Raw genomic sequence first — 15,022 nt, forward strand, 5'->3', positions numbered from 1 at the left:
GTCTCTGGGCCCCGTCCCACACGTGGGTCCACACTCCTGCCTCCTCGCCCCTGCAAGTCCCTTCTCGGCCGGGCGACCGGCCCGCGCCGCCCCCGCACGCCCCGGGGGGCGTCTCCTCGGCCACGCCGAGCGCCCACCCGGCTCACCTGAGCCGGGCCCCCCACCCGCCCCGACCCCGACCCCGGCCAGGGCGTGCACGCCCCCTCCCGCCCCGCGCCCGGAGCCTCGGTCGCCCCCGCGCCCGCTCCTGCCGGGGCTGGCAGGGGCCTGCGCCGGCGGCGGCGGCGGAGGCCGGTCCCCGGGCCGGGACACACCCACCCGCCCGCCCTCCCTCCGTCGCTGCCTGGCTCCCTCCCTGCTTCCCTCCCTCTCTCCCGCCCTCCCGCCCTCGCTTCGCGCTCGCTCCTTCCCCCTCGCCCGCTCCCGCTTCCCGCGGCGCCCGGCCTCGCGCTCCGCCTCCCCGTGCGCGGCTCTCCCGGGCGCGGCTCCGGGGTTCATGGTGACGAGGCGGCGGCCGCTCCAGCCCAGCAGCGGCGGCGGCGGCGAGAGCTGGGGCGCGGGCCCGGGCCGCCTCTCCCCGAGCGCGGGGCCGGGCGGCGGGCGCGCCCAGGCGGCGGCGGCGGCGGCGGCGGCGAGCGCCCCCCACGGCCCGCGGCCCCGCGCGCCCCCCGCGCCGCGCCCCCGCGCGCCTGGCTGGCGGGGGGCCGGGCCGGCGGGCGGCCGCCGCGCCGCGCACCCATGGACGGCCCGGCCATCATCACCCAGGTGACCAACCCCAAGGAGGACGAGGGCCGGGCGCCCGGCGCCGGCGAGAAAGGTGAGGAGGGGGGCGCGGGCGCCTCCCGCTCCGCCCGAGTTGGCTGCCCCGCGCGCGCTCGGGCCGGGCGGGGGGCCGGGGGCGCGGGCTCCGGAGGGTGCGTGGGTGCGGGGGTGCGCCCGCGGAGCCGGAGCGAGCGTGGTGCGTGCGGCGGCGGCGGCGGAGCGCGGGCGCGGGTGCCTCTCGGCCCGGGCGGGCTCGCGGGGGCGGTGCGGCGGGGGGCTGGGGAGTGGCTGGTGGGTCCCAGCTGAGTCTGGCGGGCTGGGAGTTTGTTGCGCTCGCGCCGCCAGAGAAGTTGGGAAGTGCGTGCCCCGGGCCGAGGGGGCGTGAGTGTGAATGTGCGTGCTCGCGTGCGTGTGCAACACGCCAGGTGAGCCGCGGTCAGGGCGGGCGTGCGCCTAACGGAGGGCATGTGGGGCGTGTTCCCGAGCCGCGGCGATTGGGTGTGCGCCCGATGGAGAGGGTGTGCGGCGTGCCTGCCCCCCGCGGAGAGGCTCGTGTGCGGGTTCCCGACCGTGTGCGCACAGTTGCACCCAGCTGGCCGCCTGACCGCGGGGGGCTCCTGGTCAGCTGGAGAGAGCCTGTGAGCGTGCGCCCGGGTGCACCAGACTTGAGACCGTGAGCCTGGCTGCTTTTAGTTGACAGTGCAATGCGGAGAGCAGTCAGGAAAGTGCTAGTACTTTCCCTTCCTGGCTCTTGGCTTTTTCAGTGAAGTCCTTCCACTCGGAACACCTGCAGATCTTTTAAGGTCCAGCCCGAGTGGGCACCCAGGGAGCCCCTTACCAGGTGTACATCTTTCCTGGTTTCCTGGGAGCTGGCCAAGGGCTGCAGAGGCTGGCCTGACTTCCCCACCTCTAATTTATTTGGGGGGTGGGGAGGCACATCCTGCAATGCTCAGGGTTTACTCCTGGCTCTGCACTCAGAAATCACTCCTGGCAGTGCTTGAGGATCCATATGGGATGCTTAGGATCGAATCCAGGTAGACTGAATGCAAGCAAGTTCTCTACCCCCTTTACTGTTTTTCCCGTGTCCCCCACCCCATTTCCCCACATCCTGACCCGCTGCAGCTTTCTGTTCCCATCTGGTTTTTTTTCCCATTGGAGGCATGTCCCTCTGAGGCTTAGGAGCCCCCCCCCCCCTCCTCAAGTGCCCTGCTTACTACTGCGCCTCACTGTTGAGTCTGTTTAAAAGGACCATGGAAAGTGGCTTGTTTTATTCTGGCCCCTCATCCTGACCTTCCTTTCATGTGGCCCTCACATTCCAGGACTGAGATCAGGAGCAGTCCACCCAGTCCACCAGGGCCGTCTCCAGACATAGCCAAGTCGCAGGCCACTGTGGAAAAGCATCAGATTTCTTCCCACATGTTTTCACCTTGGCTGTGCCAGTGGGGTGATGGTGGCCAGCTAGGCTGAGGAAGTGGGCTGGGATGGAAGGCACATGCTAGTGCCTCTCCTCAGGTGGGAGACCCTGGGCAGGCCCAGGAGGGAGAATGCAAGAAACCCCCGAGGGGGCCTTTGAGGAGATGACACCCGTTTGAGCTCCTGGAGACAATAAACACTGTCTGTGGACTCATTTTCTTTGAGGTAAAATTAGAATTCAAACTCCCAGGTATATTTCTCAGCGGCTTAAAAATCAAGCTAGAAAATTCTGCTAGGGTGATGGATTCTCTAGGTGAATCTGCATGGTGCCTGGCCCAGGTCTTCTTGCCTTCCAAGCTCTTGGTTCCTGGGACTGTGGGTCTGCAGGCTCTGGGCTGGGCCTTGTACCGCAGGGAACGGTGAGTAGGAGGCTCTGCTCAGGGCCTCCAGCACATGCACTGAGCATTTCTCCCATGCTGGGCTACAGAGAGCAAAGGCCAAGGCACCTGGGAAGGGGGGCAGGAGGGAGGAGAGGTAGTTTTTGTAAGGCTTCACCCTGCTGTTGCCCATCTGAGTCCCACAGTAGGTGCCCAGGCAATGCTCCCCTCTCCCTGCCAATTTCACCAAAAGACAAACCCTGTACAAATACTCAAGGGCAGTGCTTGTTCTAGTCAACTTGTTTACATTACTTCCACGACAATCTTTTATTATCTTTAACAGCTTATTTTGTTTGTTTTCTAGTGTTAGATTGGCTGGTTTTTAACTGACTAGGGGAATTACTCACCTGCTGCTCTAGGGCGAGGTGGCTAGCAAGTAACTCTTTCTTTCTGAAGCCTTAAAATCTGATGCCCTTTGGTTTTTCACTTTAAAACATGGAGATAATTTGGGCTACCTCCTGTGTGGCAACCTCTGGGCAGAGCCAACTTTTTTGGAATTGCTTCTTCATATTCTGAGCCACAAAACAGGTTCAGCAGTATTTCTCGCTTAAGTGTGTTGATGTCTTTAGATAGGCACAATGCATTTTACATAGTTTTAGTTTCAGAGAAACCTGTTGTCGTTTTGTTTCTAAATATCAAGTGCTCTGGCATGTTCTGTGTTTTGTAGTAGGAAAAGGGATGGTTTTGAAATGGTCTTTTCCTTCTGTATTTTCTGAAATAGAAACTTTAGTTTCTGGGCGGAGGGATAGTACAGTGAGTAGGGTGGTTCTCGTGCATGTAGCCAACCAAGTTCAATCCCCAACATCTCCATATGGTTCCCCAAGCCCCACTAGGCGTGATCCCTGAGTGCAGAGTAAGCCCCGAGAATAGCCAGGTGTGGCCCAAAGCCCCTCTCCTTACCCCTCCCCCCCAAAAAAGAAAAGAAGATAGAAAAAAAACTTGGTTTTGGTCTTAGTTGATTAAAATATATAATAAAATAGTTAAGTCTTCTGGCTGGTTCACCAGCACGCCCCCACTCCATAAGTCTTTCTTTAAGTAGAGATTTTCAAAATAAGCATGTATTGTGCTGTTTTATATGCTTTGTATCCTTTCTGGACACATTGCCACATAGTCATGCCCATCCGGATGACTGTCACTATCAGCCTGGCCAACAAATGGCATATTTCTTCCAGTTGTGTTAGATTGGTAAAAACTGAGAAATAAATTTGCACGAGTTTTAACTCAGCCAACTATCTGGAAATTACTTTTATAAAACAATAAGGAAAAGTCAAACAGAAAATAAGAAAAGAAGGTAAGAGCTATAAACAAAGTCATCTCGGAATTAAATCCAAGTGGTCAATAAATGTCTGAAACAAAACGACCTCAATTGAAACACTTTTCGCGTGTCATCTTGTTAAACATCTAAATGACTCACAATATTCAGGTTGAAGTTATTCAGAATTAAAGTTTAGAGAAATGGATAGATACTCATAGGCTTATATGAAAGAATGAAGTGAATCCACACAGCTTCCTATGGAGTAATTTATTTCTGATTTGATTAGGACACAGTTGGCTGCAAGTAACAGAAAAACAAGCTATACTGTGGCTTAGGCCAGTAGGACTGTATCCTTCCCTCAGAACAGTCTGGAGGTCGACTGCTGTTGGCTTTGGTTCAGCATCTCATTGATAACAGTATTGACATCACTGAGATTCTCCCAGCAATTCATGGCTGCCATCCCTCCACACACTACAGCCACCGCCAGGGCAGTAAAAAAGGACAGTGTAAGTCATGTCAGTCCCTTTTGCCTAGAAAGCAGCACATTTCCTCAAGACTGCCCGGCAACTTTTGCTAATTTCCAGTTGGCCAGAGCTGGATAACATGGCCACCCCTCGCTGTAGTGAAGCAAGTTTTCAGCCTCAATTGGAAGCAAGAGCAGGGAGGGTGACTAGAAAGGGTGCTGATTCAGTCCTCCCTGTTGCCTTGCCTTCAAAGACCCAGTTCTACTGCTGGGTTCCTACCCTAGAGAAATATTTTCATTTGGGCTCAGGGAAACATGTCTATGGGTTTTTGCTGATGGCTGAGTTGCTTATGGTAGAAATAGGCACTGTCATAAATGTCAGCAGACAAATATAATATGGTATTCCAGTAATACTACAAAATACTGCAAGGCAGTTAGTTGAAAAACCTAAGTTCAGTTAGATCTAAACATACTAATGGCTAATTTCCAAGACATTTTAAAAGGGTAAAAAGGAATTCAAACCATGGCATGAACAGAAAGATCATATCTTACTGTAAAAAAAATTTCACAAGGCCAGAGAAATAGCTCAAAGGGTTGAGTTCATGCTTTGCATGCTAGAGCACCAGATCCAACCCCTGACACCACTGACCATGCCAGCAGCAAGCCAGGAGCAACCCCTAAGCACTTTTGGATGTGGCCTCCCCAAAACAGCAAAAAATTCAAAACACAGGAAAACTGTGCTTGTATCTAGAAATATATTTATATATTTATTCATATAAATATATAAACATGTATATAAAATAATCTGGAAGGAAGTACTTCAAATTGATAGCAGTGATTATCTCTGGAAGAAACATCAATGGGAAGTGAGGGGACTTTGTCTTTTTGTTTAAATATTAATGAAAATGTACTTACATTTTAGCAGTGAATTTTTTCAGTTAAAAAAGAACAACATTTCAAAGCTGTTTGGAGGTAAATAAATTTAAAAATAATCAAGCAAATTAAAATCCTCAACATGCAATAAAAGGTAAAGGTAAAGGCCCTCCCGTTGTTCGTCGATTTTGCTCGAGCGGGCCCAGTAACGTCTCCATTGGAGATTTTGTTGTTACTGTGTTTGGCATATCGAATACATCACGGGTGGCTTGCCAGGCTCTGCCGTGTGGGCGAGATACTCTCGGTAGCTTGCCGGGCTCTCCGAGAGGGGCGGAGGAATCGAACTCGGGTCGGCCATGTTGGCTGCGTGCAAGGCAAATGCCCTACCGCTGTGCTATCGCTCCAGCCCAATAACAGCAAAATATTTCAACTGTAGCTAAACAGTTAATTCTTTTGTAAATTAATATATATCCTTTGATGAGATTTCTTCAGGCGAGTTTGTTTTGGCAGATGCTTTGGCCCAGGATGGTAGGTATGTTTTCCTCAAATGTTTGCAACACTTAAGCTGACCCCAGAAACCTTTAACCTTTGGGCTGCTAACAGAATTATCGCTGAGAGAAGACTCTTGGAAGCAGTAGTTATTTCAGATGCCAGAACATATTTGAAGTAGATTCAAGCTGATTAACTTCTTAATTACATTTTTTCATTGGAAGATAGCTGTCGTTTCATGTGCAGTTGTAAGAAATTACACAGTGCCTCCATCCCTCTGTCTTTTCACCCACACCATGTTAACTTCTTGCAAAATCATAGGCATTGATATCATCATCACTATGTTGACATTGATATAGTCAAGATACAGAATAATTCCATTGCCAGGAATATCCCTTAGAGTGCCCCTCTCTGAACTTGCTTATTTTACTCCCATTTCAACGTCCTCCATAGCAAATGGCAACCACTAGTCTGTTCTTCATGTCTAAATTATTTAGCTGTTGTCATTTTAAGATTGTATAAGTGGAGTCAAACAACATGGTATTTTGGAATTGAACTTTTTTTTATTCAGCATAATTTCTAGAGATTCTAAAGAGTGTCACTTGTGAATTGCAATTACAGGTTGTATTAGTTTCTTTTTTTTATTTTCAGTGTAGTATTCCATCAATATGACATGATTTCTATAATGATTAACATTAGAAGGACTTTGGATTGTTTCTTGTTTAAACTATTACAAATAAAGCTGTTAAAAACATCAGTGTACAGATTCTTATATAAACATATGTCTTATTTTAGTGAATTGATACCTGGGATAGGTTCTTGGGATAAATTGCATTTCTGAGTCATATAGTGGTTACATATTTTTAAAGAAACTGCTAGGATGAGCCTAAGAATATGGTTCAGGTGGTAGTGCACATGTTGTACATGCTCAAGCCCCTGGGTTTGATCCTTAGTGCTGTATGGCACTTCTAGAGGTAGTCCTGGCTACCAGAGCACCACTGTATATGACCCCAGCAAGGAACAAAAGAGAAAAAGAAATTTAAATTGTTTTCCAGAGTAATGGTTCATTTTACTTTCCCACTGAACATGAGTCGTCCCATTTCTCCACATCATCACCGCTTTTCATGTTGTCACATAAATGTTCTTTGATTTGGGGTTTATACACAGGGGTACTACTTCTGTTTAGTGCTTGGTAGTGCTCAAGGGACCATGCAGTGACAGGGATTGAACCCCGGCCTCCTGCATGCAAAGCATGCACTTCAAACCCATTGAATACCACTCTAGCCCTATTGTCACTATGTTTGATTTTAGCAATTCTGATAAATGTTCACTGGTAACCCATTGTTTTACTTAGTCCTGGTATCTAGGATGTCCCTGGTGGCTAGGATATCCAATATCTTTTTTTGCTTTTTTTTTTCTATCTTTGGTGAGATCCCCTCCATGTCTTTGCCCTAGGATTTTTCTGAAAGGTGTATTGTTTTCTTTGAACACTATGATCCATTCTGAGTAAATTTTTGTACAAGCTGACATTTAGGTTTCTATTTTGCCTTTCGCTGTTTGTTTCAACACCATTTGATGGAAAGATCATTCTTCTTTTGAATTTCTTTTGCATCTTCATTAAAAAAAGATTCGATATATTTGTATAGTTCTTTTTTCCCTCTTTTGTTTTGTTCCACTGATCTATCTGTATAATATTTCTGCCTAGACTATACAACCCTGATTACTCTGGTTATCTAATAAGATAGTCTGGTTTCTCCAACTTTTGTTAATTTTTTTTTTTTTTTGCTTTTTGGATTACACCTGGTGATGCACAGAGATTACTCTTGGCTCTGCACTCAGGAATTACTCCTGGCGGTACACAGGGAATCATATGGGATGCTGGGAATTGAACCCGCGTGGGCCGTGTGCAAGGCAAACGCCCTACCTGCTGTGCTATCGCTCCAGCCCCAACTTTTGTTCCTTTTAAAAATTGTTTTAGTTATAGGTTCTGTTGTCTTTCTGTATATAAATTTTATAATTGTGTCTGTTTCTACAACATCTTACTAGAATTTTGATAAGACTTTGGTTACACTTGCATATCTCCGTTGTTACTGATTATCTTTGGTTCTTTCATCAGGACTTTTTAGCTTTGGGCCTAAAAATTCAACTAAAGTTTTGTTAGATTTTATCTGAATTTATTATTTATTTTAGTGTGGTGGTATTTTTAATTTTGGTAGCCAGTTTTTAATGCCTGTATTTAGAAATACAGTGAATGTATTATAGGATTCGATATATCCTATGATCTTGCTTATTTATTAGTGGTAATTGAACTTGATTGATTCTTTGGCATATTTTACATAGATACACTTTATCAAGTAATGTGTTTTTACATGTTTCTTCATCTATGGGCTGGAGCGATAGCACAGCGGGTAGGGCGTTTGCCTTGCACGCAGCCAACATGGCCGACCCGAGTTCGATTCCTCCGCCCCTCTCAGAGAGCCCGGCAAGCTACCAAGAGTATTCGATATGCCAGACACAGTAACAACAAAGTCTCCAATGGAGACGTTACTGGGCCCGCTCGAGCAAATCGACGATCAACGGGAGGGCCTTTACCTTTTACCTTTACCTTCATCTATATGTTTTCCGTTTAATTTTCTTGCTTCAATGCATTGTTTCACATCCAGGGGCTCTATGGTCCCCTTTGGGCCTCTAGGATGTTCCCAGGTGTAAAGGTAAAATGATGTAAATGGGAATGTGGGGGGAAGGTATGGCGTGAGACTAGGTGGCCAACGGATAGGAAGTGAACAAGGTCATAAGGGGCCATGGCTGGAAAAAGGTTGAGAAAGGCTGCTTTAATACACTGACTAGAATTTCCAGAAGTATGTTAAACGACAGTAGTAATAATGAACATTCTTTCCTTGTTCCCATAGGAAAACATTTAGTCTTTTATCTTTAAGTATAATGTCAGCTGTTTGGTTTCTTTTGTAGATATCTTTATCAGACTGAGAAAATTCCCCTGGCATTCTGGTTTTTTTTCCTGAGATATTTATCGAGAATGGATGTTGAATTTTTTCATTTGTTTTTTAGCATCAAGTTGATGCGGCCACATGGTTTTTCTTCTTTAATTAATATAGTCTACTACACTACAATAAACCTTACCTGGTTGCAGTATAGAATTATTTTAGCATGTTGATGAATTCTTTTTGAAAATATTTTATTAAAGGTTTTTACATCTCTATTCATGGATGTAATTAATTGGTAGCTCTCTTTTTGCATTGTCATAATGTGATTGATTATCAGTCTCACAAACAAAACTGGTAAGTGCTTTTTCCATTCTGTTTTCTTGAAGAGCTTATGTAGAATTAGTGTTAATTCTCTTGTAAAATCATCTGATCCTGGAGATTTCTTTTGGGGGCATTTTATAACTATAAATTTATTTTCTTCAATAGTTACAAAGTTATTGAAGTTTTCTCTTTCACATGGGTGTTTGTTTTTATGATTTGCTCCCGTTCATCTAAGTTTGTCACCTTTGTCTGGGTACTTATAAGTATTCCCTTCTTACCCATTTGGTGCCTGCATGGTCTGAAATAATGTTCTCTGTTTCATTCTTGATATTGGTAATGTATCTTTCATCTTACTTTTTGTCAGTCTTGCTAAAGGCTTCTCAATTTTCATGATCTTTACAAAGAACCAGCTTTGTGATGTTGATTTTTCTCTATTTTAGGTTTTCAACTTCTGAGACTTCTGTTCTTTATTATTTCTTTCTTTCTGTTTGATTTGGGTTTTTTTACTTTCTTTTTTCTGGGTTCTTGGAGGGGAGCTTTGATTGTAGTCTGAGACATTTTTTCTTTCATAAGATATGTATTTAGTGCTGCAGGTTTTTTTTTTCTCTTAGAACTGCTTTTACTCTATTCCAAAATTCTTGATGTTTCACTTTCATTCGGTTCAGTGTATTTTTTTAAACTACGTTTAGAGCAACTTTAGATTCATAGCAAAATTGAACAGAAAATAGAGAGAATTTCCATATAACATTGTTTCCACACAGACATAGCCTCCCACCACTAATAACATCTTACACTAGTTTGCATTTATTACAATTGATAACCCTACATTGACCCATTGTTTTATTCAGAGTACATAATTTACATTGTGGTCGCTTGGTATGCAACACATGGCATGGGTTTGGAGGGCAATACCAGCATAATCATATCATATAGTTTCCTATAATTTCTACATTCTACTTACTCATTCTTTCTTTCCCACTAATCCCTAGGAATCACCAGTAGTACTAACAGATAGTTCCATAGTTTTACCTTACCCACAGTGTCATTTAGTTGGAATTATATAGTATGTAGCTCTTTTCAGATTTTTTTTCCTTTGCAATGTGCATTTTAGGTGCCTTCATGTCTTTTCATAGCTCAGAAGCTCGCTTTTTGTTTGTTTTTGTTTCTTATGTGGTGCCAGGAAACAGAACATCTCTGTACTGGGTTTCTTTTTCTCATTATTGATTCCCATTTTATTCTTGCGTTTGCTTTATATTCAAGTTCATCAATTTGTTGCTAGTCCCTACCACTGTTGCTGAGCCTATCCACTGACTGGGTTTTTGGTAAGTTTTCTGTTTTGAGGTTCTAATTTTTTAATTTAGTTTTTCTTTATTACTTGCATTTCTTGCTGAGACTTTATTTCATTGCTGAGGTTATTGGCTTCATTTATTTGAAATACTTTTATCATAACTTTTTTTTCCCTTTGGTTATTGGGCAACACTTGGGGGTGCTTAGGGTTTATTCTTGACTCTGTGCTCAGGAATCACTCCTGGCAGGGTTCAGGGGCCATACCAAGTGTAGGGGATCAAACCCAGCTTAGCCACATGCAAAGCAAATAACCTGCCCACTTATTTTATCTCTATCATAACTATATTTTCATAGCGAAGCAAGCACCCTGCCTGTTGCACTGTCTCTCCAGCCTCCCTATCATAATTGTTTTTAAATCTTTTTTTGGATAAGTATAAAATCTCTTATCCTCTTGGTTTTGGTGTCTATTGGCTTGTTGTTGGTCTTGTTTGTTTTTTTTTTTTAATTCATTTCAGGATTTTCTGGTTCTTGCATTACAGTGAAATTACGATGGAAACTTGTGTCGTGCTCTGAGACTGCGTCTAATTTAAACCCTGTTTAATTGTTGCTTTCTCTGACACCACTATGGCAGAGAAGAAAGCACCTCCTGTTAACTACCAGGCAGAGAGAGAAATCCAAGGTATCTTCTTGGGGGATCATAGGAGGTCATTTCTGCTCCCACGTGGTCTCTGCTAAACCATGAAGAGGTGGACTCCTTACTAGTTGGCCCTGACACTTTCTTTACCTCTTCTGACACCACCTCAGCAGGAAGGAGAGGATCACTTGGTTACTGAGTAAGGATGGAAGTCCAAGCTGATCATGTGGGCTCTGCTGATCTGAGAGATGAGGAACTGACATTAATGAAATTCTCTCCTCAGCCCCCTCACTATGGGGCCAAAGACATTGCGCAGTGGGTAGAGCTCTTGCCTTATATGTGACCGACCCAGGTTCGGCGGTACTCCTGAGCACTACCATCTGTGATCCCTGAGCACAGCCAGGAGTAAGCCCCAAGCACAGCCAGGTATGGCCCCACAACAACAAAAACAAAAAGAAATTTCTCTCTCCTAGTTGGCTTTCTGATAGTACTCCAGCAGGGACTCCCTGATGAGGACTGAATTCTAGGTACCAGTGGGTTTTGCTGGCCTAGGTGTTTCTCAGGTTCCTGCATCAATATTTGTATGTCTGTGTTTGTCTTCATGTATGTCTTTGTTGTGAAATGTGCATGGTATTTGGCTGCAGCAGAGTTATTGTCTGAAAGTTGAGTTTCATAGACAGCTCCTTTTCTTGTTCTGTGGGCATAAGGAGTTGGAATTTGAAGGGAATTCTGTTTCTACTAGGTCATTTCTCCCCGTAGCTAGTTTCTTCAGCTTTAGTTCTGGGCTGTTTGAGGTAAAGAAGAGACCCAGGGTTCACTGCCATGTTATCAGATCTGAAAGCTCTTCGCTGATCTGCCTTCTTTCTACCTTTCATATTCTTGACTTTACTCTAGGAATAATGTCCAAGGTTTTCCCTAGTACTTAGTATGTCTGTCTTCCATCTTCTGGAATCCAGTTTCTCCTGATTAATTTTTAGACCACATGAACTATTTTAAGGAAGGACCACAGTTGTAAAGTTTTAAGGTTTATTTTACCATTATTCTGTGACCAAAGTAAAACTCAAATTGAGTTAGTGCTTTGAGAAGTTTGATTGTCCCTCAAAAGAGAAATGATAATGAAATCCATGTGAAATCGAGTCTAGATCACTCGGGCTTAATTGACAGCTGATGTTTAAGTTTATTTAATTTATTTGGAGGAAGGCACTCACCTATCGTGCTGGGCATGTGGACAGATTCTGGTGGATGCTTGGCCCAGAGCTGCGGCTTTTCAGTTCTCAAGTCTGTCAATGAGGAGCTATTTCAGCCGAGCAGTCCTAGAGACTACCAAAGCAACTCTGCAGTGCTTGGTTGCCACCAAGGCATAGCTGGCAATCCCCACAGTGCTCCAGGGGTTTCATGATGCCAGCGAGTGAACTCTGGTCCTCATGCCTGCAAAGGCATGCACTCCATCTCTTAGAGCTATCTTCCTGGACTCTACATGTATTTTTCATGCACTCTTTGTCTAGTAATCACGTTTAAAACTTTATATTCCATTCTGTTTATCAATTAGGAAAGTGTCTGTCTAAGAAAATAGAAACATTTTTGTGGGGTAAACACAAAGGCACTTACCTCTGGATTTAGCACTCCTGGCCACTGGACATTGTGCACTGACGAGGAAAGCCTGGCCTGGCTGCCATGGAAGTAGGGCCAAGGGCTTCAGTAACTTGTGGAAGACTGTTCTTGACTGGAGAGCCCACGTAGGAGAGTCACCCTCTTGCATTGGCAAGACTGTGTTTCCAAGAGAGATCTACAGCTTCATGATTTAGTTTAATCATGCCTTTTTCTAATGATGTTGGGGCTGGGGGCTGGGGATACATCACCACACTGCTAGGTTCATTCTTTAAGTCAGTATCTCACAGAGGTCAGGAGACACTCTGGCCATAGACTACAAATGAGTCTAGGTTTAAATTACCTTTTTTTGTGCTTTGACAGTAATGTGTAAGTTCTGTCAAGATCAGCATTATCTAGCTACAAAAAGAAGAAACTAAGGATTCTTTTGAGTAATATTGAAGATGTAATACATATATTACAACATCTAGATCTGAAATCTTGATTCCTTAGGTATTTAAAGATCAGTATTATTCTGGCAGTGGGGGAGTTTTACCCAGCAGGGCTCAGGGCTTATTCCTGGCACTGTGCTCAGGGATAGCTCTGGGTGGTGCTGAAGGGCCTGTATACCAGGGATTTTAATGGCATCAGCTGCATGCAGGAAGGCAAGCACCTTACCTCTTGTACTGTCTCTCTGACCCCAGTTCAGTATTTTTCAATTACCTATCTTTTTTTAAAAAAAAAGTCTGTTTTCCTTTAAATGGTCACCTTTCCTGTAAATGTTTAATATGCCTTTTTATGTTCTTCAAGAGTGAGGATGCAGTTACTTGAAATAAAAGAAATATTTAAAGCAGTATTAGATATTTAAAACTATTTTAAAATAAAATTACAATCTAAAATAAACATACTTTATTTAAAAGAAAATTAAAGAAATATTTGCTTTATAGCTCTGAAATAACAGCACATAGGGCTCAGGAACTGTTTGTAACACTGGGTCAGGATATGAACATGTTTGCGTTTGGGATCAAGACTGCAAACACTGGTGGCATAGTTCTCTGAAACCAGGGCTTAATAAACAGTGGTCTTTATGGATGCTAAGGATTATGTAATCATCTAAGTAATAGTGCATTTTGATTCTGAGTAACTGCTTCAAATACTGAAGGGTTTCTTTGTAATTATAATTTGCATTAAGGCTATTTGCCAAAATGTTTTACAATCCTGTTACTTCAAGCGCTTTAAAAACTGAAGAGAAGTAGCTTAAAAATTGATGATTGCTACTGTTCTTACCTTTTGAAGTTAGTATTTAACCTGCGCTTTCAGTGCTTTCGGGTATCTTGAAGAATAGACTATATCACCTTGTCAACATGGATTGAATAAATTTAACCTTTAGTGCCAGAAAGAAGTCAGTATTCTAATAAGAATTTATACTGTACTTTAATGTGCACAATCTCTGCATTCTGATCAAGATTCAAAATTCATACTTAGCATTTCATAAATATGTTCTGAGTGTTTGGCTCGCATATGTTCTAGTCATAAACCACTGATTTTCATTCCATGTCTTCAGTGAGAGCTGTATTTCTTTTCCAACCTTTTTGAGAAAATGGCTTAATATATTCATTTTTGTTTTGGCTAGAACAGATTCATTTCATAGTAGTCATCAAACAAATGTTCAGTTTGAGTCATGAACTCTGTCAAATGCATAAGCAGTGATTGATAAACCATTGATTTTTGCTCCTTCACTGTACACCCTGTATCAGTGCCATAGACCTGACTTCTTTCCTTGAGGCTTTTGTTTCAGTTTTGTTTTTTTCTGGCGTAGTCTTCCAAATGGTGCTCTGGGGGTGACTCCCAGCAGTGTTTGGCCATGTTGGCCTGTGGTTCAGGGCCAGTGATTACCAGGACCACACCCAGTAGAACCAGGGCTCAGAGCAGATCGAGGGTTTCACCTGGCAAAACCATGGGTGGTACCCCAAATGGAGACCAGATTGGCACATACCTGATCTTTGGACTAGTTCCTGCCCCTTCTTGAGTTTTTATGGTGTGGGGAGGCAGAGGGTACCCATACCCACCCATGTCCAGGGCTTACTTCTGGCTCTCTGCTCAGGGATCTCTCTTGATAGTATCATAGCCCATATGCAGTGCCTGAGATTGAACTGGAATCAGCCATGTGCAGTGCCAAGTGCCTTTAACCTCTGTGCTCTTTCTCCAGCAAGATCGGTAAGGTTTTGTTGTTGTTAAGTTTTCATACAATGAAAAGAAATCTTTGGGGTATAATTCAAGGTACAGAATTCTAAGTTGCTTTTTTCCCCTGGCAGGAACACATCTGGTTTGCTCAGGGATTACTCCCACCTGAGTGCTAAGGTATCCCTACTGGCAGGACCTGGGGGGACCATATACAGTGCTGGGAATTGAACCCACATAGGCTGCAAGCAAGGCAAGCACCTTACCCACCATGCTATCTCCCTAGCCCCCAAAATTCTGACAAAGTTACATAACTGTCTATCATCACAGTCAAGATAGAGGAATAATATGATCCCCTCACCATAGTTTCTGTGGTCT

General features: G+C 44.4%; 1 protein-coding gene across 2 annotated transcripts in view; it reads left to right on the forward strand.

Annotated features, from left to right (window-relative positions):
* Nucleotides 1-705: 705 nt before the first annotated feature.
* CTDSPL (CTD small phosphatase like) overlaps nucleotides 706-15,022 on the forward strand; it is a 131,743-nt gene continuing 117,426 nt past the window's right edge. For both annotated transcript variants that reach the window (XM_056129508.1, XM_056129509.1), the window contains exon 1: nucleotides 706-817. In XM_056129508.1, coding sequence (XP_055985483.1) covers nucleotides 739-817 — 79 coding nt within the window. In that variant the 5' untranslated portion in view covers nucleotides 706-738. The remainder of the gene's footprint in view (nucleotides 818-15,022) is intronic.

This window comes from Sorex fumeus, unplaced genomic scaffold (genome assembly GCF_029834395.1).
Source record: "Sorex fumeus unplaced genomic scaffold, SorFum_2.1 ptg000072l, whole genome shotgun sequence".
Taxonomy (NCBI): domain Eukaryota; kingdom Metazoa; phylum Chordata; class Mammalia; order Eulipotyphla; family Soricidae; genus Sorex; species Sorex fumeus.